Source organism: Oikopleura dioica, chromosome PAR (assembly GCF_907165135.1).
Source record: "Oikopleura dioica chromosome PAR, OKI2018_I68_1.0, whole genome shotgun sequence".
Lineage (NCBI taxonomy): Eukaryota > Metazoa > Chordata > Appendicularia > Copelata > Oikopleuridae > Oikopleura > Oikopleura dioica.
In genome coordinates this window covers 2,903,703-2,928,414 of record NC_137293.1, presented here as the reverse complement: position 1 = coordinate 2,928,414, position 24,712 = coordinate 2,903,703, and the positions used below count along the sequence as shown (strand labels likewise).

At 38.8% G+C, this 24,712-nt stretch overlaps 6 protein-coding genes and 1 long non-coding RNA gene across 8 annotated transcripts; 2 read left to right on the top strand and 5 right to left on the bottom strand.

Annotated features, from left to right (window-relative positions):
* Positions 1-732: 732 nt before the first annotated feature.
* On the bottom strand, positions 733-3,092 carry LOC145705188 (carbohydrate sulfotransferase 4-like). 2 transcript variants are annotated; one of them, XM_081782640.1, is made up of 7 exons: positions 2,976-3,092; positions 2,088-2,372; positions 1,901-2,047; positions 1,530-1,816; positions 1,328-1,487; positions 984-1,154; positions 733-940 (listed from the first exon to the last, which is right to left on the bottom strand). In XM_081782640.1, exons 1-7 carry the CDS (start codon positions 3,066-3,068, stop codon positions 767-769), a joined length of 1,317 nt encoding a protein of 438 aa, XP_081638766.1. In that variant the 5' UTR covers positions 3,069-3,092; the 3' UTR covers positions 733-766. The 2 variants fall into 2 exon arrangements, with proteins under 2 accessions (XP_081638766.1, XP_081638768.1); XM_081782642.1 differs by lacking the exon at positions 2,976-3,092 and adding an exon at positions 2,505-2,780.
* A 120-nt stretch (positions 3,093-3,212) lies between these two features.
* On the bottom strand, positions 3,213-6,110 carry LOC145701229 (molybdenum cofactor sulfurase-like). The gene is made up of 5 exons (XM_081778454.1): positions 5,954-6,110; positions 5,166-5,732; positions 4,531-4,746; positions 4,203-4,375; positions 3,213-3,665 (listed from the first exon to the last, which is right to left on the bottom strand). The coding sequence occupies exons 1-5, from the start codon at positions 6,093-6,095 to the stop codon at positions 3,213-3,215; spliced, it is 1,551 nt and encodes a 516-aa protein (XP_081634580.1). The 5' UTR covers positions 6,096-6,110.
* Positions 6,111-7,466: 1,356 nt separating this feature from the next.
* On the top strand, positions 7,467-8,985 carry LOC145703413 (uncharacterized). Its single transcript, XM_081780771.1, has 5 exons — positions 7,467-7,700; positions 7,752-7,890; positions 8,015-8,329; positions 8,374-8,605; positions 8,665-8,985. The coding sequence occupies exons 1-5, from the start codon at positions 7,485-7,487 to the stop codon at positions 8,912-8,914; spliced, it is 1,152 nt and encodes a 383-aa protein (XP_081636897.1). The 5' UTR covers positions 7,467-7,484; the 3' UTR covers positions 8,915-8,985.
* A 117-nt stretch (positions 8,986-9,102) lies between these two features.
* LOC145703796 (uncharacterized) lies at positions 9,103-10,109 on the top strand. Its single transcript, XM_081781187.1, has 5 exons — positions 9,103-9,247; positions 9,376-9,464; positions 9,504-9,640; positions 9,681-9,802; positions 9,849-10,109. Exons 1-5 carry the CDS (start codon positions 9,222-9,224, stop codon positions 10,018-10,020), a joined length of 546 nt encoding a protein of 181 aa, XP_081637313.1. The 5' UTR covers positions 9,103-9,221; the 3' UTR covers positions 10,021-10,109.
* A 903-nt stretch (positions 10,110-11,012) lies between these two features.
* On the bottom strand, positions 11,013-11,954 carry LOC145701228 (potassium channel subfamily K member 10-like). Its single transcript, XM_081778453.1, has 5 exons — positions 11,733-11,954; positions 11,587-11,652; positions 11,455-11,533; positions 11,207-11,354; positions 11,013-11,126 (listed from the first exon to the last, which is right to left on the bottom strand). Exons 2-5 carry the CDS (start codon positions 11,630-11,632, stop codon positions 11,013-11,015), a joined length of 387 nt encoding a protein of 128 aa, XP_081634579.1. The 5' UTR covers positions 11,633-11,652; positions 11,733-11,954.
* Positions 11,955-17,453: 5,499 nt separating this feature from the next.
* On the bottom strand, positions 17,454-17,818 carry LOC145705650 (uncharacterized). The gene is made up of 3 exons (XR_014134621.1): positions 17,752-17,818; positions 17,600-17,709; positions 17,454-17,554 (listed from the first exon to the last, which is right to left on the bottom strand). It is a non-coding gene; the product is annotated as an uncharacterized LOC145705650 (long non-coding RNA).
* Positions 17,819-22,480: 4,662 nt separating this feature from the next.
* Positions 22,481-23,664, bottom strand: LOC145701227 (uncharacterized). The gene is made up of 2 exons (XM_081778451.1): positions 23,499-23,664; positions 22,481-23,456 (listed from the first exon to the last, which is right to left on the bottom strand). Exons 1-2 carry the CDS (start codon positions 23,662-23,664, stop codon positions 22,501-22,503), a joined length of 1,122 nt encoding a protein of 373 aa, XP_081634577.1. The 3' UTR covers positions 22,481-22,500.
* Between the last annotated feature and the right edge of the window lie 1,048 nt (positions 23,665-24,712).

Genomic DNA, 24,712 nt, shown 5'->3' with positions numbered 1-24,712 from the left:
TCAGATTATCTATTTTCTTTTTAGACTATGAAGAGGCAATACTGTATAATCGACGAGTATGCCTTGGTGCGGGCATCAAATTGTCGACTTTCGAATCAACCATTGTACTGTTGTTTTCTTTGCAATATTTTTTGCCTCTTCATAGTCTAAAAGAAAATAGATAATCTGAATTTCAAAATGGCCGGGTGGTGAAAATTTTGATCTTTCACTCAAAAGTTTAAGCAGCCCCAGTTGACTCTTTTAAAACATTGGTTCACCAGAAAATTTCTTACGTAAAAGTATCGGTGACAGAATAGCATCCACCCATTTTCCACGATGAAAAGCTTTACCGGTATATTCCGAAATTTCCAAGTTTATCACCTCCTCAGTAGCGAGCGTATCATTTTTATCAGGACTGAAGCTCGTATATTTCGTCGCATTCAAAACCTCTGGTTCATCTACTAGCGTATCATTTTCGTCAGGACTCAATCTCGTATATCTCGTCGCATTCATAACCACAGGTTCATCAACTTCTTCTCCTCGAAATGCGATGATGAGTGGGTATATCGGGAGGCAAAGGGCGATGAAAAAATGACAAAAAGAAGAAAAATAAGTTTCTTTTCCATACTTCTGTTTTAAATCTACATATGAAAGGGTACTTTGGAAGTGGTCTCAGCCATATCCTCAATCAAGCGGAAACAAGGAAGAGCAGTAACGCTTGAGCGTTCATAGATTTTTGAATTTATTGGCAGAATGATGATATGCAGGAAACAAATGATTAATAAGACTACAGATTTCCGTATTTGCTCTTTATATCAACGGATTCAATTGTTAAATCTCTCTTTTGATCGGGCTTTATAGGTAAGTATCCGGCAAGTTTCATCATTTTCGCGCATTTCTCTTGAATTTGGTTTAGTTCCGACGGGTTGACCATTTTATCCAATCTCCAACCGTTCAAGATCTAAAGGAAATTTTCATTTTTCTGCTTTATCTTTTCTTTTTACGGTTGTTTCGTTGATAGCTCGGCTAGTTGTGTAAGTAGCTTTTGATTTGTCGAGCTTATTCTTTGGCGGAGCGATTGCATCGTGTAAGAATCCGCTGACTTCGTCGTTGAATTCTTCGCCAAGGAAGTTGTAGATTGCTTTGGAATATTTAATCGGGTCCCGAGCGATATCCTAAAAAAATAGATAATGATCGGTTACTTCCTACTTAATACGTATCTTGGAATTTTACATTATATTTCAGTGAAATCAGAAACATTTAAAATTTGATTTCACAAAAATTAAACAATTATTCTGGTGATCAGTATATCGATCTAGAAAAAATACCCCCCCTTCGGCGAATCTACCTCGTATCGAAGAGAGAAGGTCTTCCTTGATTCCAAAGTCCTTGTATTGCTCAAGAGCTCTAAGTTCTGCGCGACGAGGTCGCATTCTTGCTCTAGCATCTTCATGAATCCGCCCATTTCATTCGCTTTTCCGTGCAATAGTTCAAGGTGAATTTTCTTTCTGAAATCCTTCTTCATAGTTGTTACGTAAGATCATCCCTACCTGGAGTGATACATGCTCCGAGGATCACGAACAAGAAAGACTGCTTTGAAATCAATCGGATAGCTATCTGCGTAAAAAGGATGAAGCCGCTTCAAATCCAAGAATCGGATCGTCTTGATTGCCACTGTATCCACTTCTTCTTTGCAGATTCGCTCCATGTGATCAAGTTTTGCGCGATCTGAGCCGGGTGGGGAGCATTGCTTCTTGCACTGAGTCGCCGGAGCTTCAGGGTTCCAGCAAAATGGAGGCTTGCAGAAACGAGTTGAGAGTTGGTACATGCAGACTCCCTATAAAAGAGGATGAACAGTGACTTTTCTTAAAAATAACGGAATGAAATTTTCCAAAAAAAAATTCAGTGAACATGTTCTTACCTCGTTCAGGCAATTTTTTGTCGTGGATTCTTTTGGGTTTGCATATTTCTTGAAATTCTCAGCATTTGGCGCATGACAGTGAAAAGTATCGTTCAACATCTTGATCTTTTGAAGTGGAGCATTGTTGTTTCCAAAAATTGCAAGTGGCTTCACTCATTATTTATCATTTTTTCAGAAAAAGGCATACCTCAAAGTAGTACAAAAAGTCCGGATTTCTGTTGAACATTTCTCCTGTCAACGTACTGCCGCTTCTGTACATCGTCACGAGTAAATAAGCTTTTCTTTTTGAATTCTGAGGTTGCGCCTCGTCTGTTTCTATTATTTTCGGGTTGATTTTTCCTTGACTATCCTTTGAATTGGACATTCCCTTGAAAGTTGGCGAATCCATTTCGACAACCGCCGTTGGGACTGAACGAGCTTGGTGGTTGTGTTGGCCGTTGACTTGAAGTAGCGTCTCACGGTAAACATAAAACTAAAAGAATCATTTTAATATCAAAGAGGAAGTCAAAAAGGCCGAATCCTCTGGTTTTCAACGGAAGATTGATGCTGATAATTGGGCTTTTATAGACTATAAATTATAGTGACCCTCAACCTATTTTCTTACCGAAACAAAATTTAAAAATAAAGAGATCACCAAAAAATTGGTGATCGTAGATCTCGGGCAGTGAATCTTCGGGATCATCTCCCTCCTCTCTTTTACTTCTCTTTCACTTGATTTTTGTGTAAGTTCAAGTGGCAAGTGATAAAATTTATTTCAAAAAACGTGAATTCCAACTCTTGGTTAAAAGTCAATTTTTACGGGGAGCGTGATTCTGAGACTTTCTTTTAAGCGTGGCTCCTCAATCGTGAAATGAATTATCTCTGATCGGAAAGGCCGAAAATGTCAAAAGCCGCTTGGTAATAAACAAATAATAATGAGCTGAAGTTTTGTCGGAATTTGTCCGAACAATCATTTGATTTCGCAGAGATAATTAATTGTTATCTTTTCAGTTTAGAAATGCTGAAGAAAGAAAATATAATTTCAGACAAGATTTCTCAATTTGTCTTCGTCTACCTCCTTCTTCTTTCAACTTACCAGCATAGAAGAAAGCCCAATCGTCAGGAAAATATTCAATCCGAACAAGAAAATAACGCTTTTTGCTGCCATCTCTGTACTGCACAATTTCATCCGCAATATTTCCCTTTTCTTTGAAAAACTTCACCTCTCATTCTTGCTAAAAGTGAGACAAAAGAAGCGCCAGGTCATTTATTGTTTTGCCGCGTTTTTATGATGCGTCTTGGGTTTCTTTATTTATGAAGTCAAAAAAAAAAGTCATTTGAAAACAGGTTCAATAAAGTCGCCTCTTTTGAGCAGCATTTTCGAGGAGAAAATTTCGACGTAGATTCCAAATTGCGTCTTTTCACGAATCTGAGTCAGGGTTTTCAACGGTTCGCCCTCTCTTATCCCCAGTTTTGGATTTGTGCAGACAGCTCCGCAGCGAGTACAGTTTCCCTGAACAGTCAAAAGGAAATCACCAATTTTCAGTTCTTTCCACGACTCTTCTTCAAACGCTTCATTTGTTTCCAGAAGTAAATTTGGCCGGAAACGCATGACCAGATCATTGATTGTCATTTTTACGCCGTTTTCCGCAAGTTTCTTCCTCAACCATTCTAGTGAAGCTGTTGTAACGAGGAGAAGAGGCGATTTCATTTGAAGATTTAGGCCGTCGATTGAAGAAGAAATTTTCAAAAGTCTTTCGAAAGATACCATAATTGATATATTTATCTAATTATTAACAAATTTTTAAGACTCAGTAAGATGAATTTCTCAAAAAACCTGATATCTTATTTTTGATGGTGACCGGACTACCTTCAAAATATGAATTTATTGATAATAAAATAATCTGAGGATTCAAAGAATTCGATTTCGATTTCGTAAAAATGTCTGTAGTAAGATTTCGCATCTCTTTCCTGAGCTGTCTGTTGAGACATTTTTTGAGCCAACATGAAGCCTTTTCTCCACAATCTTTCATCGGAATCTTCCTCAAACAAACTCTGGTCTTTTTATAGGATCACGCTTTGACAATCCGTTTATTGTCTCGCTGACATTCATCTAGTCCCACAGACGTCAACTTTCATCTATCCTTTCCTCACAAATCGACAAGCCCTCCGTATTGCCATTTTCCTCATCTTCTTCATCGTCATTATTTTCTTCAATTAGTAAATCTTCTAACCCCGTATAATGAAGAGTCAATTTCCCGGTCTCAAAGTCAATTCTCGGCTGGATTTTCGCTAGCTTGGGCAGATGCTTGCCTTGAACAACCTGACGAGATGTTCCACTCGCTACGCAGTAGATTCGGTCTAGCAGCGGCGTGCCGTTCTCGTGAAATCGCATCTCGTTGAGAGATAATGCCCCTGCTGATTTCAAGGGAAACACAAACAACGACTGGAGACGGACTTTTTTCGTAGAAGATGAAAAGGATGCTTCGTTGTTATCTGAATATTTTTCGATGAAGAGAAAACCATAAGTTTCTCTTAAATTTTTATAGACAAATATTATTTTTTATCTAATTAAGCGAATGTTAATTAATAGTCTTTCTAAAATAATGATTAACCATTTCACACATTTTCCGACAGATTTGTGCTCTTACCTTTATGAGAAAAAGTTGAATTTTTGATGAAATCTTCAAAAAAGGTGACCAATCTCTCCACATCTCCCTTTGAACTATGATAGCCAAAGCTGATTCTCAGCGCCATTTGTGGCCGCCCATTCTCATCCAAATCCAGTTCATCCCCACAGCTATGTCCAGCGAGAAAATTCTTCTTGACATCCGCGCTTGAATTCTGCAAAGCTTGCATGCAGGCGCCTTTTCTTAGGTTGAATAGAAATTGACTTAGAAATCGAATTCGCGGTGGAATGTAGAATTTTGAAATTCAGCAGGAAAAAGAAATTGCGCAAAGGCCACGTATGACCAACCGATTTGTCTATCAACCCTTCCCTAAATTGCACATGCATCCAGATCGAATTATGAAGCCTTCGGACGCCAAAAGTCTTGAAATATCCCCTGGCCGGAAAAACGAGCCGTTTTGTTTTTTCAAGTTGAAGGCGATTATTGGCCCAGAAGATTCTTCATCTCCACGGTTGTAAATTTCAAATGCTTGGGCTCCATCAGGATACGCAATTTTCTTCAATGATTCAAGAGCGAATTCCGTCAATGACTGAAGAAAGGACGATAAGTTCTCCAAGCCATTCGTCAATTCCAACCAGGTGTTCAGCCCAATCAACGCTTGGAGCATCTCCGCGCTAGGTGGACTTCAAGCGACCAAGACTCGACTCCATCTTTTTCCATCGTTATTGCTTCGGTCGGGAGCCACGCTTTGACAGATCCGCCGCCGAAGAAATCATTTGGCGGTTTTAAATGCTCCTTCCGGATTATCAAGCCGCCGAGAGAGGTTGGTAACCCAAAGAGTTTGTAGAAAGAAAACGGGGCAAAGTCAAACTTGTGCGTTGCAAAAGGAACGGGAGATGAAGATACCAAGGAAGCAATGTCGAGAAGAACAAGGGTTGAAGTGGCGTTGGGATAGTGCATTGAAATCGTTTCAACTGGCGAGTCAGCTCGAAAGCCATCGAAATTACTTTGAGCTGGGTACGCGACCAGCAATCGGCCATCTTCTTCAGAAGAGCTTTGGATGACATGAGTCTTGTGGCGATTTTCGAAGCAGAAAACATTTCCCTTCGCCATTTTTCGAAGGCCAGCGATAGAAGTGTGATTGTCGAGGGTGTAGAAAAAGATGTCATTAGGTTGGAAATTGAAGATTCTGCCTGTCAGTTGGATTGCTTCTGTTGCGTTCTCTTTTGTTTTCAAAAAGCAGAAGGGCTAGAAAGAAGAAAAAATAGATGTTGAAAACCATTCCCGAGTGAAAATAATTTCATAATCTTCTGGCATCGACCAGAGATCTCGAAGACGACTTCTCAATTCCAGCTCAATTGAATTCACCTCCGAATCGCTTGAAGAATGCGGATTTACTAAAAGAAATAAACGTAATTCTCTTCGTTGATTTCTGAAAATTAACCTAAAAGAGTATTTTTCAATGCCTCAGAAACACGATCGACATGCTTCGAATTATAAAGCGCTGCTCCAGCGTTGTCAAAATAGATTTTCTCTCCAAGCTGCGGAAAAAGCGAACGATCGACCAATCTGTCTCTTTCGCTCATTTTTCGAAAAGGAGGTTTGGGCAAAATCTCTGTTTTAAAAAAATGGGTATTCTTTTGAAGAGTTTTTTATGATACCAAATATTTGAATTGATTTGATTGGCCAGAAAAGTGTGTAATAACTTGACTGGAGGTTCGAGAACATCGTTGTTTTTCGGGAAAAAAGCGATAGAAAACTTAAATTTTTGAAGTTTTATTTGAAGAAAAAAGTAGAAAAACGGTATTTACAAAAGATATCTTGCAGTTTTCGGGAGCATGTTTTCAGCAAGATGTCGTTTTTCCTCCTTCAGCTCGTCGATTTGTCGCTTTAGGGAGTTAACCTCTTCTCTGTAGACCTGGGACTGGAGGCGGAGATTCTCGAGCGTTTCAGATCCCTGTTCTTTTTTCTGTTGCTGGAATTGATCGAATTCGAACCAGGATTTTCGAACTTCTCGTCGCCAGGAAACTCGGTCTTCGCTGTCGTTGTCTTCTCCGGAAAAGCGGCGGATTTCGAACTCAAAGTCGGCGGTTTCTTCGAACTTTTCAGTGGTTTTCTTGAGCTTTGGAAGGCGAGGGAGGTTCTTGGGGAGCTTAGGGCGGAAGCAGGCGAAGAGGCCATCTTTTCGGATGGTGTCGTTGAGGTCGATTTGAACCATTTTTCTGAGGAGTAAGATTCTTTTGGTGGAGAGGGAGTTTGAAGAAAAAGTTTTGATGAAGCTTTTTCGCGCTTGAAAGGCGAGTTTTTCTGTAAGAAGCTGTTTTTCTGCTTGAAGTTTGGAGTGAATATGCCTTCTTGGCTTTTCTCGCGGATTATATTCCCCGAAAAAGAGCGCCACCAGCCGCTCACGAGGCCACGTGACCAACCAGCTACGCAGGTGAGCGCAAGGTCGGCCCCAGGCAATCAAGGCACCCGCTGCGGGCAATTATCACGTGAAATCGGCCACAATCGAGCTCCCGCCGGCGGCCCAGCTGCGCGAAATCTAAAACGAACTTTGAAAATTTTCAAATTTGTATGTTGAAAATTTTACGGTCTCTCTTTTCTAGCGCGGCTTTCGGGGAAAGATGAAGAAGGTCAAGGAGGGGCTTTTGATGAGAGGGACCTTAGGTGTTATGGAAGTAAATTGATTAGCACCGTTTTGATCTTTGATCAAAAGGGGTTAAAATGGAAATACGGCTCCTTGGCAAAAAATTAAGAGTCATTGACTTATGATTGTTACTATCCATTCATCATTAACTAAACTATCGTTCGACGCCTTCCATATTTGGCAAATTTGGCAGCAAGAATCGTGACCGAGCGCTACGAATAATGCTTTTTCAATATTTGCAATAGATGATTCCCGCGCGCAAATAAAAATTGCCGTTTCTGCCTTCTTATCCTCCAGTTCCACACGCGAAACTAGAGCCAAAAGAACAATGAGAGTTTTTGCTTTCGCCTTTGCTGGCGTCATGAGCCAGGATCCTATGCCGTCGCTCCCTCCATTGCCTACTGATCCGACTCCGGTGCCGACAATGTCTTCCACAACAACAACGACTCCGGCGGACAAAGTAACCAGGGAAGAGAGATGCGGAAACTTACCTTATCATTTCCAAAATGGCCCGGAACCGACTGGAAAAGATCTTTGTCCTTCGGTAAGAAAACAATGAAAGAAAAAATTGCCATTCTATTATTTTTATTCATAGTATTCGTGTTATTCTTGCTGCGACGACGCGAAAGTTTCCACCGAGTTCAACAAATTCAAAAATGTTGATGGAAAATTGACCAAGTACGGCATCTTCGACTTCTCCGGCTGCGACGCCCAAGGAAACAAAGTCCAAAATGGTGAGTAGAATATGTTTTCAATTTTTTTCCTTAACAAATTTGATCAAAAAAGGTCAAGCACCAGAGTATTTGCTCAAGAAAAGCGATGAGTAGGCATTGTTAAATTTTAAACGATTCAATTCAGCCGGAATGAGTTCTACATGCCAGGCGTATGTGCAGAGCAATTTCTGCACCTCCCAGTGCTCTCCCAATATTTACGCTTTCCAGAGGAATCAAAGCGAAAGGGTTCAAATCCAAGCATGCCGGGCATTCTGCCAGTCCTTCCTCGAAGCTTGCCAGAATGATTACATTTGCTTCAATCCTGAAGGCCTTGGTGAATATCTCAATGATCTGTACTACAACGGCGGAGTTGTCGATGGAAAAGATTATTTGATTACCCGTTGTGAAAAAGACTATGACTGTATCAAGATTTCCGAAAGTTTCATCGCCAACAAACCAGGTACGAATTGCCGAAAAAGCGTCAAATACTAAAATACCAACCAGATTTGGGCGCAATTCCGGATGGTCCGCTCAAGCAAAAGCTCAAAGAAAAATTTGATGAAGTGCCAAAAGAACCCAGCTCAGCCCGATTTTGCGATAAATTTACCAGTGGACTTTTCCGAGAAAGTAATGATGATAATATTTGCGTCGATCCTCGACAAGAAACTTCAATCATCAAATTCATCAAGGATGTCAAAGAACCTGCATACAACAAGGCTCATCCTGACGCACCAGTGTAAGTTGACAAGATGCGATGATTTTTCAGTGATAATTTTTGTAATATCTCATTGTTAGGAACTTCCCTGTCTCTGAGCCTTGCCCAACTGGACTGTCAACCGGAGCTATTGTTGGAATCGTCATCGGTTGTCTCGTCGGAGTTGGACTCATTGCTGGACTTGTCTACTACTTCGTTGCTGGAAAAGGTGGCAATGATGACGGCAATGGCGATTACAATCCTGGAAAGCAATCATCAGGAAGCATGGTTAGCGAAAGCACTCGCCAGAATGAAGATCAAACTGAAATGACACCAACACAAGCTGTCTAATCTCTTCTTACTATCATTGTTTCAAGCCTGCCACTTTTAGATTCTTGATTTTGAATAAACACAACAACAATTTAAAACGATATGAAGCTAAAATCTGCACCAGATCTCAAGAAACATTTTCCTTCATCCTTGCCCCGAGGCGATGCTTTCTCATGTTGAGCTTAGAGATTTTTTATGATAAAAACGCAGCCCGTGGCTTTGAATATTTTTCGTCACCGTTGCGTTGCTTTTTTATTGTCCGCCATAACAAAGAGGATTATCCACAAGTTATAAACAGAGAAATTAATTGAAAAAAAGCATTATCATAATGAAGCTGCTCAATTTTCTTCTTGCCTAAGGGGATGAAATTTTAAGTGTTTTTTTTTGTAGTTACGAAAGATCTAAGTCTATCGATGACAACGCGCCAATTTAACTTTGCATATTCCGTTCTTTTTCTGAGCATTTTTCATCCCTTTCATTGCCACCCTTGGTCAAGTCGCTGCCATAACTGAAGTTCCCCTAGGAATCTCCCGACAAATCTACTGCGAAACATGTCATATCATGGCTAAAGGTAAGCCCTCTTCTTCTGTCCATTTTCAACTCTTTCTAGAGCTGGTCGGAAAGCTCGATGAACTGGATGGAAAAGGCTTGACTTGGGACGACGAAGTCATCATCATTCTCGACCACATTTGTGGAAAGAGGAATTACAGGGAGGCAGCAAAGGAGTTCAAATTCCCTGTGGACAAGGTAGGATTTAGATATAAGGACCAATTTTAATCGTTTTTAGATGGTTCGATCTTGCCAAGCATTTTTAAATCGCCACGAAGACACTCTCGAAGAAGCGCTTGTTCGAAAATTTCATCACAAAATGGGCGTTTGGCTCTGTCATGAGCTCTCGGACGCTTGCAGGTATTTTTCTCCGACGGGTTAAATTTTGAAACGCTTGAAATTCCAGCGGCGTCGTTCGATTGAACGCGGATAGTCCCGAAGACAATAAACTGACTGACGAGGCGATCAACAAGATGATCGCTGACAATCTCCACAAAGTGAAGAAGCCAGTTGTCGGATTCAACCCGAATGCGCCGAACGTCAAGACTATCAAAAAGCCTGTGCACAACGAGCTGTAGAACTAGAATAAAAATGATTCGTAGAATTGAACTGGAAGTTTGATTTATTACAAATATACAAGAAAGAGCGCGTTCTCATTAGACTTTCACCACCTATAAAATTTCCTTGATCTTTGGCAGATTCTTTTGCTCACCTTTTGCAACGATCCGTTGTTCAATCTCTTGGTCGACTGTTGTCTCAAATTCTTGTCTTTCTTCTCCTCGTTTTCTTCATTTTTCTGTTTTTCGTCGTCGAGCGATTTTCCTCGGTGTCGAATCATTTCTGTCATGATGGAAATCACACCACCAAGCCAGACTAGAAAATTTTGATTTCGGAAAAATCGGAAGTTTTGAAACCTAATCCGCAGAGGATCCAAAAGAAGACCATGACACGATACATGTTGAAAATGATTTCAATATGTTCCGGCCAAATTGAAGGATTGCATAATTTTGAAAGTCCATCGTCGTTTTGATCATCCTGTTCGGTCGGAATAGGGTTGATTAATGCTTCAAAACTTCGAGTGGGTCATCTTGATTTCATAAAAAAATCGTCAAGACATTATGTCTCAAGATCATTTCTCATCTAAATAGAAGAGACCCGTGTCAAGCAGTGTCGTTTCGGACATATTCTGCGTATTTATTTGGCGGTTCCATGGACGGAATAAAATCACCGAAGCCAATCGTCGAGAGAGAAATGAAGCTGTAATAGATCGCGTCTAGCATCGTCCAATCTGTTTAATTAGTAACAAATCTGCCAGAAAAGATAATGCGTACCTTCCATAATGGTAAATATGTAGCTCGGAATTGCGATGAAAAAGATGAGTCCTCCAAAGGTATAGCAACTTGGAATGAAATAGTAGTTGACTCCGTCGGGAAAGACATGCTTTTCCAGCCAGTCGCGGATCCGGTCCATTTGGTGGTTGATCAAGTCCGATATTGCCTAAAAAAGATTTTTATGATGGCGCTGGTATAAGTCTTATATCAGGGCTTACTGTAATTGAGCTATTTTTTAATTAGCTGTCAAGCATTTTTAGACACATAACTACGAAACGGCTTATTCTCATTTTTGCCCGATTTTCTTTCTTATGAATAATTTTGTTAAGCTTTACAGAGGCATAATTATCAGTCTAAAAATGACAGGTCATTTAATTATTTTTTACTCTAAAAACATGCACCAAAGGGCTTTTAACGCCATAAAAGTACTTACTGACATCATGTAGGCAAAGTACGGAATTCCAAATGAGATAAAAGCCAGGCAGAAGATCTTGCCATACTTAGTTTCAGGAGCGATGTTGCCATAGCCAATGGTAGATGCCAATGTTCCCGCGAAGAAAAATGCATTATGATAGTTCCATCTGAACTTATAAGTTATTCAAAAGATAAGCCAATTATCGAATCAGCTGCCGATTCTTTTAAAGGCTCATTTTGTCTTCGGGTTGAGAAGAGTTCGCTAACCTTTCGTGGCAGTCCTTATTGAGCGATAGATAGTTGTTCACGCCGAACTGCGCGGTTTTCTGCATAATTGCCCGGAGAGCTAATAATGGGGATGGATTTGAATTTTGACGTCAAACATTGATAATGGCAAACCTTTGCCAGTGAGCGTTATTTCTTCAAGGTCAAAGTTTGGTTCCATATTCGCAAGATCCTGGCATTCTAAAGGCAATGGATGATTCCAAATGTTTATGAAGGACAAAAGACTACAAAGACTCAGAATATATTGAGATGTGACTTACTATTCCAAGCTAAATTATAACGAGCGACAAATTCATCATCGTCCTCCCTCTTCGCCAATGACTGCTCAACTATTGGATAAGCTTCTTGCGAACAGTTCGTTTTCGCCCAATTCGATATAATGTCAATAACATCTTTTGATTGTGGCTTTTCCGTGATCCAAATTAAACTTGAATTCAATATCTTTTCTTTTTATCAAAAGCCCATTCCTTGCTGAACACCGGCAGATTGGGTGTCGAGAAATTCATTGACTCCTCGGCAAAATTTCAAGTTCAAGCCGAGAGTGTAAAAATAGTCATCTCCAAATTGATTGATTTTCGTCCTGACTTTTTCTTTCGCCTCTATACACTTATTTTTCTGAAATAGAAGAGGTCATTTTTCTGGAGACATGGAAGACTATTCATTGCTAACCTCATTTGGCTGCTCAAATTTTTGAAAAACCATTGCTCCGATGGCCAAATAGACGATGTACATGAGGAGGAGGATCAGGTAGGAATACCATTTCATTGTTGTGTCCTTTTTCGCGTCGTCTTCAAGTTTTACTTGCACACGCCTAAAAATAGTAAAGTCAATCGAAAGATTTTTCATTTGTCTTTTACAAAAGAATCTTGGTTGTTTTCGAATAAGGCAAAAAAACGCCCTTATCAATAATATAAGTTATTACCCCTTTGAAGCAAATCTTTTAGCAATATTTTTGAAAGAATTTTCAAATTTTCCCGACTGAAGTCGCCTGTAAGGGGAATCTCTTGCCACAGGCATGTTTTTTTTGTTTATTTTTTGTTTTCGGTTTTCTCTGAAGAAGAAAAAGTTGCTGGCTAATTTAATCCCTCTGCTGCTAGCTCTGCATTCTTAATGCCTTTATACCGTGACCTGTCGTCATGAAGTTCATTAAAATAGCTCTTTACAGTTGTGTTCATTCTGTTCTCGGGGCGTCATTGAGAGTGCCCTAGATACGGACCAACAGTACTGTTTTTAAATGCATTGACGCTTACGGATACATTTGGTGATGCTATAAAGTTCAAAGCTTCAACCTCGATCTTTTTGTTTTTCAAACCTTATTTTTCTGATTTTCCAAGAATTTTTAATGTTTAAGGACCCCCACCCGTCAGCTTTTTCCTTCGAAAATGAAAATTTTTAAAAACACCATATTTTTGGTTCTTTTTGCGTCCTCAGGTTAAACTTGCTTCAAAAAAGGTAATAGGAGGAATTTTTTACCAAGAAAAATCAATATTTTCGCCAGAATTAGGACAAATTCGTCAATTTTTGACGAAAAGTCCAATTTTCAAATGCGATTTTGAGGGTAAAAGAGTCGAGATAGACCCCCGAAAAATGCAGCCTCGTTTTTTGACCTGTAGAATCGATTTCCGGGGTCAAAATTTTTAAATTCCGAAACTTGATTCTTCGAAAAAAGCTGACGGGGGGGGGGGCTCTACTCTCTAGGCCTCTACACAGATTACCGAGTCGGAGGCCCTTGTAAGGTCCTTCTATCAAATAATCAACGAACCTCTTTTTCTCATTCTTTTGAGCGAAACCTCTTATTATTCCAAATTTTTGAAGTTTCTCGACAATAATGAGCATTTTCTTGTCTCAAAAACAGTCGTTAATCTTCCTGCATTCAAAGAAGATCTGACGTACCTATACTGAACGATGCTGCATACTTTATCATCGCTCAAATTATTCTCAATCAGTGAAGTGGCAAGCCTTTATTCGACCGTTAATTGAAGCTTGATGCGTTCATGTAGTGAAATATTTATGCAAAAATGCGCGCCGGTAGAGTTTACTGGATATATACAGAATATTAAAAAAAATCTTGTTTGAAATATGTGACACTTTATCTCAAATTATACGTCCTATCTTATACGTGTCAGTTTTGTCTGAAAAAATCCTCATATAAACTCAAAAATGAATTATTCAGACACTGTACCTTAAAAATATTCTGATTATTTGACAGAAAAAAAACCTAAGACCTAGATTGTAGCAAAAACCGACACGAAAATTGCCGAATAACTCCATCAAATCTCAAAAATGGGTCGAAATTGTCTACTTTAACTAATTTTATGTCTAAGTCAGACGGTTTAACCGTTCTTTTTACCGAAATAATTAGCGGTTTTCATGCCTGGATCAGTAAACTTCAACTCAGCCATTTTTATTATATTTAAATTTACCTAAAATCCATTTTCTTCGCGATTAAAAAATCAAGCTCTCTATCAACCAAAAATCGAGTCAAAATGCGAGAAAGAGGGTTTTAAACCCGTCTTTTTGGAATGTCAGACTTATTGTCCCGCGAACAATGTTTGATATCTGAATCTTTTAGTGCTTCAAGCGTTTTAAAATTTAAATTTGTATCGGATTTGCCGACAGGTTCAATTGATAGAAAGCAGTTCATTTTGTCTCATTCAAATTCTATGTCCAAAAATACTGTTTTTTCTAGGTCAACAAGTAAAAAATATCTTTTCAGTTTTATAGTGAAAACATGATATTGATAGTTCACCAATATGCCTCAATATGCCTCACTATACCTCAATATGGACGGTTTAAATCCCTACTCTACCTTGTATTTAATCTTGGAATTCTCGTATAAAAGCAAGTTTCCCGCTTGTGATTCGGTAAAGAAAGATTTATCATAATTCAGTCCTTCTGCAAATGGTGAAATGACCATTTTCAATTAGCAAATTTCAATATATAATCTGATAAATATGAAACATTCATCGATAGATAAAGCAAAATGTCATATCATGTCAGACATTCATATCGAATGGTTTGTCTCAATACAGTTTCTCCGAAGAAGCTACTGTAACGCTGTGACCCACGAAAATTGACCATTACTGTGTGAACTTATTCATAAGAGCGCGAACAAGAAAGAAGATACAGAACGTTGGGAATCAAATATTTCCTTCTGGAAACATATTCTCAAATCTCTAATAATAAAAATCTCATACATGTTGGATGCCTTTGCGCATTAAGGATTTAGTACTCCACAAGTTACCTCGGGTTCACCAGTTTTTTCAAATAACGGCCTCTGGCTAATAAGGGAGTAAAAAGGACCATATTTTATGTTTCAATTATTGTATCAAAAAAGCGAAACTTCAAATAATATTCGAACTCGAATGGCTCTTATTCTAAAATAACCAACGAAAATAGATGATCCGACTGAGTCCGAATTGTTCGTAATGAGGTTATAAACTCCCATGCTAATGTTGTTTTGGGGTTTATTTGGTAAAGAAAATGCATAGTAGACAGAAAAAAATCCGAATCGAAAGGGACCTCAAGCTTCTTTTTTGGGGGCAAGGCAAAGGAGGGGGTTTATATCAAAAAGAAATCGGTAAGTTAAAGTCTCTGAAGTAAAATAATTTTTTCACCTTGTATCGCTTTCACTTCTATTTTCCTTCTTTACAGGTCTTTCAACCCCTCCAGTCCCTCTGTCTCCAATTATCGATGAAGTCTTTTTGCGTTTCAAAAGTCGCCATCTGAGCCGAGAACTGAGTGGCTGAAGCCTATTTTGTTTTCATTCGAGTTTCGTTTTGGCATATCCGTTCGTCGGTTTTATGCTGATTAATTAACAATATGCGTATGTATCAGAAGGGCGGTATAATGATTGTTGTAGGTGCTCGTGTCTCGTGTCTCTTTATCAATTATTTCTCGGTGGATTTCTTTAATGGCCGCAGTTTGTGGCCTCCGGCGTGTGGGAAAAATGCCCGGCTCAGAATAGAAAAAAGAAAAAACTCATTTAGTCGATTACTTTCATACCCAGTAGCGACATTAAAAATACATGTTCTCCGTGTAAAAACTCAAACTAATAAATCAGACTTACGGGGCAAATCCATTTCTAAGACGATGCGTTTTCATTTCCAGCAAAACTAGAAAAAATATGTCTAGCCAGCGATTTGGCGAGAAATATATTTCTTCATCTGCGGTTTATTATAATAGTAATTAGTTTTCTTTTTTTCTGGGTCAAGAGGCTCACAAACAAAAAGTAATTAAGAGAGTATAGCCTATACTGTATAGCTCGGATTCTCAATTTTTTTAATATTGTCTGGTCTAAATGGATAATCCAATTTGACCAAGTCTTGAATCAAGATAACCCTCCAAATATCTGGGGAGTTGTAAAGAATCGACAAAAAATCCCGACAAAATTTTTCAGCCAATCAGAAGCCTGAGTTTGGCAAACCGGCCAATCAGCAGCCGGAAAGCCACCCACGCAAAATTTATCAAGATTTTCTAGTTGACTCCACTCACCACCAAATAGGAAGCACTTAAGGGTTAGGGTTGGGTAAATGTTAGGGTTTGGCTATTTTAGCGGGGGCGCTCGGTTAGAATACCAAAAATTTTTGGTATTTGAATATCAAAAATTGGTATTTGAAATTCAAATTTTGAATACCAAAATTGGTTTTTGAATACCAATTGGTATTCTAACCAAGCTTCTCCCTATTTTAGCACTAAAAGCATAACCAACCGTTTTGTTTCTTTGCTCGTACAATTTGCTTTGGTACACATTTCTAAGAGCGTCATAAAAAGAATCTTTTCGATTCAACTGAGAACTAGGTAACTGAATCGTAAGTGATTGAAAACCGGAGATATAAACGTTATTAATCTCCGCTAAAATATTTACCGTCTATCGACACCGATAACTCTCATTTTTTCCCTCTTCTTTTTATTTTGCTACTTTTTGCTCAGCAGTTTAACAATATGCTGCTGACCAAGTTCATGAAACAATCAAGAACGGGCAATTATAAACTGTCCTTTGCGAAGAGCAAAACTAATCTTTTTTTGACTTACTTTTGCATGGCAATAAGTTGCGCGATTTGCTCAAATTCCAGCGGCATTTTTGTTCTTTTTTCTCTCCCTTTTCTTGGCTCAGAAGCAATAAAATAAAATGCTTTTTAAATCAATCAATTTTCGATGAATAAACATAAACCTAGATTAAACAGACAGCATCTGCTTGAGCAATGTACAGGGCTATCCTTTTTTTGATTCCTTCGAAAAAGGGAATATATCTACTCTAGGAAGGGATACAGGTAGAAGCAGGCGAATAAAGAAGATAGGGAGGTAAGGCTTATCCAGGCAAATGCGAAGAAGTCTTTGAATCACATTTGGTCACCAAGCCAAATATACTTTATATGAAAGAATATAAAAATATAAAATAAGAAGTCAAAAACATAAAAAATCGAGAAAGATACCACAGTTAATTTTCGCAAAAGCACCTGTTTTCTAGAAAAATTCGATCCGAATGCGAAAAAATTTTCGCAAAAAAAATCGCAATCTGATTTTTTCGCAATTTGTGATTTTTATGCTGATTTCTTTTATTTATAGAAAAGTGCGAGAAAAAAAAATTTGCGAAATTCGCAATTTTTTTCCGACCGCAAATGCGATTGCGAATAGAAAGTTACTACGCCTAGAGAGAATGACGCAATTTTCATATTTTGTACTCGAAATCTGTGGTCTGCAATATTCATATTCATCTGGCCTTTCCTTTCTGAATAACTTTCAAAGGTTCAAATCTCTTTGAAAAGAAAACAAAGCTCTCCCGTTTTTTTCGCAACCTGCAGAAAAAGATCGGTAAAAAAACTTTAGCGGCCCGGATAAAATATTCAAATCGCCAGTACTAAGAGAAAAGGGCCTGCTAAGTGTCGCGCTCAATAATTATTTATATCGCAATCACTTGTTTAACAATAACGCATCCATCCAAAGAAAAAGGTCTTTTTTTGACTGAAGATATTCTCGAATCAATTTTCGATAAGTTTTTATTGAAGATGATGAGAGTCACAAAACAAGAAAGAATCAGTGGCACAGATTTCTTTTTGTCATCATCAGCAAGAAGGAATATCTTAATTCCATATTCTTTGCTGGCCCAATTTATTAATTATCTTACCGCAGTACGCAAAATGGACATTTTTGTTGGTCGTATAGCACCAAGGCCCTTTTGGATCATTCGTCGGATTTCGACAGTAATTATGCTTTTCGTCCATCAAAAACATCGATCTGAAAATGAAGGGAATTCATTGTTTGATGTTCTATTTTTACCGCTGGGGTTCCACCGCGTGCCAACTTTGGCAGAGGTAGAACTTCCCATCTTTTGTCGCGAACCGCTATGACTGGCGCTCAATAATTATTCAATTTTTATCTACAGATGGCTACAGAATTAATACTTTTTATCTGCCCAGTAATAATTGAGAGAGCACTTTGCCTGAGAGCCTCGATAAGCTGTACCGCGCGAATCTGATATGCAATTGACGTTGTTTTGACGCTCCTTTGATTTGCTTTCATCGCAAGTGGGTACATTGCAATAAGCGTAGACAACTAAGAAGGGTTCAGATTGGGACGAAATCAAAATAGGTTCACCATTAGGGTCTGTTGTGTAGCACCAGGGTCCGTTTGGGTCACTGTCAGGGTTTCGGCAGAAATTGGAACTTCCACTTTGAGTGGGGTAGTGCTTGGGTCTTCCTTGATTTCAATAATTTTACCCTAAGCATAATTCAAAAATAGAAGAAATCGCGTTTCCTGTGGGTCGTCCCTTTCCGCCAGTCCATACATTTCTCTCCAGTTACTGTAAAGTCAATATCGCCTGTATAATCCCATGGTCTCTCCTTATCATAACAGTCTTTTCCAACTGCAATATTTATCAGTATCAAACTCAGAAAACTCATATTTTTGACAACATCTGAGGAAGCAAAAGTTTGTCATTCTTGTTTATTTATTTCTTTATTTGCAGAATGATTATTATTCTTGAGCTCCCACCAGCAGGACGAAAAGAAATGTCAACAGAGCAATATTATGATGGTCGAACTTTGATTTCGCGGATGAAAATGTTGGAAACAACTCGACTTTTGAGCAATCAACATCGTTCAGAACTTGGAATAAATTTCTTCCCTGATATTTTTGGGGCTCTTCGCAGATCAGAGGCGCCGTCAAAAGCGCACTAGAATTTCGGATGATTTCTAAAAGAGGTTCTCTCGTGAAACAGCTTGTTCGTTCATCACATGACCAGTCATTGTCATCCAAAGAAATCAATTCAAGACTGATCGATTCTGGAAGCCTTTGAATCCCGATAGATGAGAGATTATTGCTTCTTAGATTCAGAAATCGCAGCGAGACGAAGCCGCTCATGTCCAACCCATGAAGATGAAGAATTGAGTTGCGAGAAAGATCAAGAACTTCGAGATTCCGCTGGTTCAAGAATGCGTTTTTGCTGACAGTTTGAATCCGATTATTCTCCAGGAACAAAAACTTCAATTGCGCCAGGTCGCTGAAATAGAAATCCTCGATTTTTTCGATGAAGTTGTTTTGAAGAAATAATTTTTCTAGCTCTAGAAGAGGCAAAAATGTTCCTGGAAGAATCTTCGTCAGATTGTTGTTGTGCAAGTGAAGCGTTTCGAGCGTTGAGTATCCATAAGAAAAGCCACCTTCTTGGAGCTCTGTGATTTCATTGTCGGCGAAAAAGGCGATTCGGGCTGCGAATTCTGTTCGGTTATTGAAAGCGGGGATTGATTGGAGGCCGACTTGGTTACAGCGGACATTTCGGTCGGCGTCACTTATGGTTGGTTTTCAAGAAATAACAAATCTCACAAAAACATGAAAGTCAACCAATTTCAAAGACAAGGGCAGCCTTCTCCGATTTCTCGTACATCTCTTATCGTTCTCGGACAAAAATCGTAGCAACCCAAGAAGCCAAAAGAAAATGATAAGATAAAATATAGAACTTTCATCTCATTATGTTAAATCAAGAAGACACTGTGAGTTGAAAACTCAGAATGACCGTGAGGAGCAAGTGTAAACACTTTGATAGGATAAGTGTTTAATCTGACTGAACATGTCGGGGCAAGATGATCAATGGGTTTGAGCGAGGATCTTTATTGAAATATAGGAAAGTTATTTCTAGCAGTTTTGAGAAAAGCGACAGGAAAAAGCCTACCGCTCTGCATTACAATCTTTGTCATTCATGGTATCTCGGCTGTCAAAAAGTTGAACGCAGTGTTCCCAATCCTCACTCGGTTCGCCTTCCGCCCAATTGAAGTATTCCGCATCGTTTCCATCAACGGTCTTGTACAAGTATTTGTTGTTTGGATACTTTTGCTCGTATCCGATCCATTCATCATGTTTCTGCCCTCGATATTTGTGAATATAATCGGTAAACTCTTTGTGGTTGAGAAAAAATGAAAGGTAACCTCCTCTTTTTTCGCAATGAGCTTTTGCTCCATGCCACTGTCTGTAAGCCAGGCTACCATACTCTCGCTGCTTTTCGAAGATCGGAGGGCACTGGCATTTTTCTCCACTGTATGATACGCGGCATTCACATTTTGCAACTCCGTTTTCTACCGAACAGGTGCTTCCATTTTCGCATCCTTGAATCTCGCACAAAGTTTGGTCACAGAATTCACCTCCGTAATTTGGATCACATGCGCACTTTGGACTGTGAATTTCTTTGTCGTAGATGCAAACTCCATTTACGCATTGGTGAAAGTCACATGGATGTCGCTCGCAATGATTCGCAAAATAGGGCTCTTTACATTCGCACTTTGGATATCCGTGATCAAGAACGCACGACCCTTCATTCATGCAATCGAAGCTGGCACATGGGGATTCTGTCGTGATTTCGAATTCTGTTGCTGGTGTTGTTATTGGTTCGGGAAGCGTCGTTGTTGTTGTCTCTGTTGATGGGGAAATTATAAGAATACTCGGAGATTTTTAAAAGAAAACCTGTTGTTGGCGTCGAAGTTGTTGTTTCATGTTTGATCGTTGTGTACTCAAAGCTTGTTCTAGTTAGGAATTTCGGAACACTCAGAATTGTGGAAATGATTCCAAAACTCAGAAGAATTCCAAAATAAAATAAAATTTTCGAAAATGCTCTGGACATTATCTTGTCGTAGATAAAAAACACCGGAGTCCCATTTATAAAAGCAGTCTGACAGGGCTAAACAGCTCATCTTTCTACGCGCAATTTATTCTTGTAAATAAAGAGTTCAAATATGATAAAGATTTGATGGACGGTTTTCGACACGGCGGAAGCTGCAAGTACAAAATATTATTTAAACTCAGTTGAATGATTTCTTGAAGTTCGGGAGCGATAAGAAGCAAAAAATAGCTGAAGTTTTCGTTATTAGGATTCCCGAGCTTAAGAATAAGGCGATAAGGAAACAACAAGAAATGATGAAGACTTTTTCAAATACTTGCTATAATTATTGATAATTCTCTAGATTCTAGAGTCTAGATTCTAGCGTCTAGAATCAATAAAGTTCATCTCTATTTCAAGGAAATTTCGTTCTCGGACAAAAATCAAAGCAATCAGTTTGAGCGGGAATTTTTATTGAAATAGAGGAGAGTTATTTCACGCAGTTTTGAGAAAAGCGACAGGAAAAAGCCCACCGCTCTGCATTACAATCTTTGTCATTCATGGTATCTCGGCTGTCAAAAAGTTGAACGCAGTGTTCCCAATCCTCACTCGGTTCGCCTTCCGCCCAATTGAAGTATTCCGCATCGTTTCCATCAACGGTCTTGTACAAGTATTTGTTGTTTGGATACTTTTGCTCGTATCCGATCCATTCATCATGTTTCTGCCCTCGATATTTGTGAATATAATCGGTAAACTCTTTGTGGTTGAGAAAAAATGAAAGGTAACCTCCTCTTTTTTCGCAATGAGCTTTTGCTCCATGCCACTGTCTGTAAGCCAGGCTACCATACTCTCGCTGCTTTTCGAAGATCGGAGGGCACTGGCATTTTTCTCCACTGTATGATACGCGGCATTCACATTTTGCAACTCCGTTTTCTACCGAACAGGTGCTTCCATTTTCGCATCCTTGAATCTCGCACAAAGTTTGGTCACAGAATTCACCTCCGTAATTTGGATCACATGCGCACTTTGGACTCTGAATTTCTTCGTCGTAGATGCAAACTCCAATTACGCATTGGTGAAAGTCACATGGATGTCGCTCGCAATGATTCGCAAAATAGGGCTCTTTACATTCGCACTTTGGATATCCGTGATCAAGAACGCACGACCCTTCATTCATACAATCGAAGCTGGCACATGGGGATTCTGTCGTGATTTCGAATTCTGCTGCTGGTGTTGTTATTGGTTCGGGAAGCGTCGTTGTTGTTGTCTCTGTTGATGGGGAAATTATAAGAATACTCGGAGATTTTTAAAAGAAAACCTGTTGTTGGCGTCGAAGTTGTTGTTTCATGTTTGATCGTTGTGTACTCAAAGCTTGTTCTAGTTAGGAATTTTGGAACACTCAGAATTGTGGAAATGATTCCAAAACTCAGAAGAATTCCAAAATAAAATAAAATTTTCGAAAATGCTCTGGACATGATCTTGTCGTAGATAAAAAATACCCGGAAGTCGCATTTATAAGAGCCGTCTGACAGGGCTAAACAGCTCATCTTTCCACGCGCAATTTATTCTTGTAAATAAAGAGTTCAAATATGATAAAGATTTGATGGACGGTTTTCGACACGCCGGAAGCTGCAAGTACAAAATATTATTTAAACTCAGTTGAATGATTTCTTGAAGTTCAGGAGCGATAAGAAGCAAAAAATAGCTGAAATGTTCGTTATTAGGATTCCCGAGCTTAAAAATAAGGCGATAAGGAAACAACAAGAAATAATGAAGACTTTTTCAAATACTTGCTATACTTATTGGTTATTCTCTAGAATCTAGAGTCTAGATTCTAGCGTCTAGAATCAATAAAGTTCATCTCTATTTCAAGGAAATTTCGTTCTCGGACAAAAATCAAAGCAATCAGTTTGAGCGGGAATTTTTATTGAAATAGAGGAGAGTTATTTCACGCAGTTTTGAGAAAAGCGACAGGAAAAAGCCCACCACTCTGCACTACATTCTTTGTCATTCATCGTATCTCGGTTGTCAAAAAGTTGAACGCAGTACTCCCAATCCTCACTCGGTTCGCCTTCCGCCCAATTGTAGTATTCCGCATCATTTCCATCAACGGTTTTGTACAAGTATTTGTTGTTTGGATACTTTTGCTCGTATCCAATCCATTCATCATGTTTCTGCCCTCGATATTTGAGAATATAATCGGCAAATTCTTTGTGGTTGAGAAAAAATGAAAGGTAACCTCCTTTATTTTCGCAATGAGCTTTTGCCCCGTGCCACTGTCTATAAACAAAGCTTCCATGCTCTCGCTGCTTTTCAAAGATCGGAGGGCACTGACATTTTTCGCCTGAATACGAGACAAGGCATTTACATCTAGCAACTCCGTTTTCAATTAAACAAGTGCTTCCGTTTTCGCATCCTTGAATCTCGCACAGAGTTTGTTCGCAGAACTCACCAGCGTAATTCGGCTCGCAGACGCATCTTGGAATTTTATTTTTATCGTCGTATATGCAGATGCCATTGTTACAATCGTGAAAGTCACATGGGTGCCGCTCGCAGTGATTTGCGAAATAGGGCTCCTTACATTCGCACTTTGGATATCCGTACTCAAGAACACATACTCCTCCATTTAGGCAATCGAAGCTGGCACATCGAGATTCTGTCGTGATTTCAAATGATGGTGTTGTTATTGGTTCGGTAAGCGTCGTTGTTCCTATCTCTGTTGTTGTCTCCGTTGTTGTTGGTGTTGTCGCTGTCAAAATTATGGTGTTTGAAGCTGGAGTTGTTGTTTCAGTCAAATCTAGTGTTTTGGAAGTAGAGCTTGTCTCTTTTGCCTTTTGTGATGTCGAAAAAGGGGATGATGAAGTGAAGAACTCTAGCGTGGTTTCTGATGTTGGTGGCTCTAAAATAATTGAAAATCCTCGGAGATTTTGAAATAGAAAACCTGTTGTTGGTGTCGAAATCGTTGTTGTTGTCGTTTCATCTTTGGTCGTTTTATATTGAAGGCTTGTTTTTTTGAGGAATTTTGGAACACTCAGAATCGTGGAAATGATCCCAAAACTCAGAAAAATTCCGAAATAGAATAAAAGTTTCGAAAATGCTCTGGACATGATCTTGTCGTAGATAAAGCACCCGGGAGTCGCATTTATAAGAGCAGTCTGACAGGACTAAACAGTTCATCTTTCCACGCGCACTTTTTTCTTGTAAATAATGAGTTCAAAGATGATAAAGATTTGATGGACGGTTTTTGACGCGCCGGAAGCTGCAAGTACAAAATATTTTTTAAACTCAGTTGAGTGATTTCTTGAAGTTCGCGAACGATAAGAGGCAAAAAAGTAGCTGAAATTTTCATTATTAGCATTTTTGTTAAATATAAGAAATATATTGATAATTCTCTAGAATCAGCAAAGTTTATTTCTGTTTCCAGGAAATTTTGTCGCACTCGCGATTTCCCGCTTTTCCAGGTAACATCAAATAAAGAACTTTTAGACTCAGACTTCGCAGATAAGTAACCGAATATTCGTCAGTTCATTTTTTAATTTCAAAGTGATAGACTAACACTGATCGTCTCATAAAATTTTAAGGGATGCTTGGTAGGACAATATTTTTTCAAGGGGGCCAAATTTTCGAATTTTTTCTTGGAAGTCGAGGTACAAGATTCGTCCGCAAATAAGGCATAAAAACCTTTAAGGACCCCCCCATCAAGATGAAAAATGTCGAAATTTCCAATTTTTTTTTGCTTTTTTGGGTAGTTTAGACCATGGGTAAGAACTTTTATTTAGAAAATTTTTTTGCTCCTATAGAAAATTTTGACAGAAATTGGCTTCGAAAATTGAAAATTCACATTCTAAATTTCATAAAAATCTTCAGTTCGCTATTTTTATACGGTATACCAACCATTAAAACTATTTCTATCATAAACACGAGGATAAAAACGTAAATTAGGGCAATTTAGGCAATATTTAGTGAAAATATAAATCTGAAAATTCGACTTAGATTCGACTTTAAAAATTTTAAAGGGGCTGTCCTCCTTAAGTTCGTAGACCAAAAACTTTCAAAAAGCAAACGGTCGTAGCTTAGGGCCTTATCTTTATCCTGAAAAAAAATTAAGGGTATACCCCACTTTAAAACCCGAAAAAAACCTGCACTTAACAACCT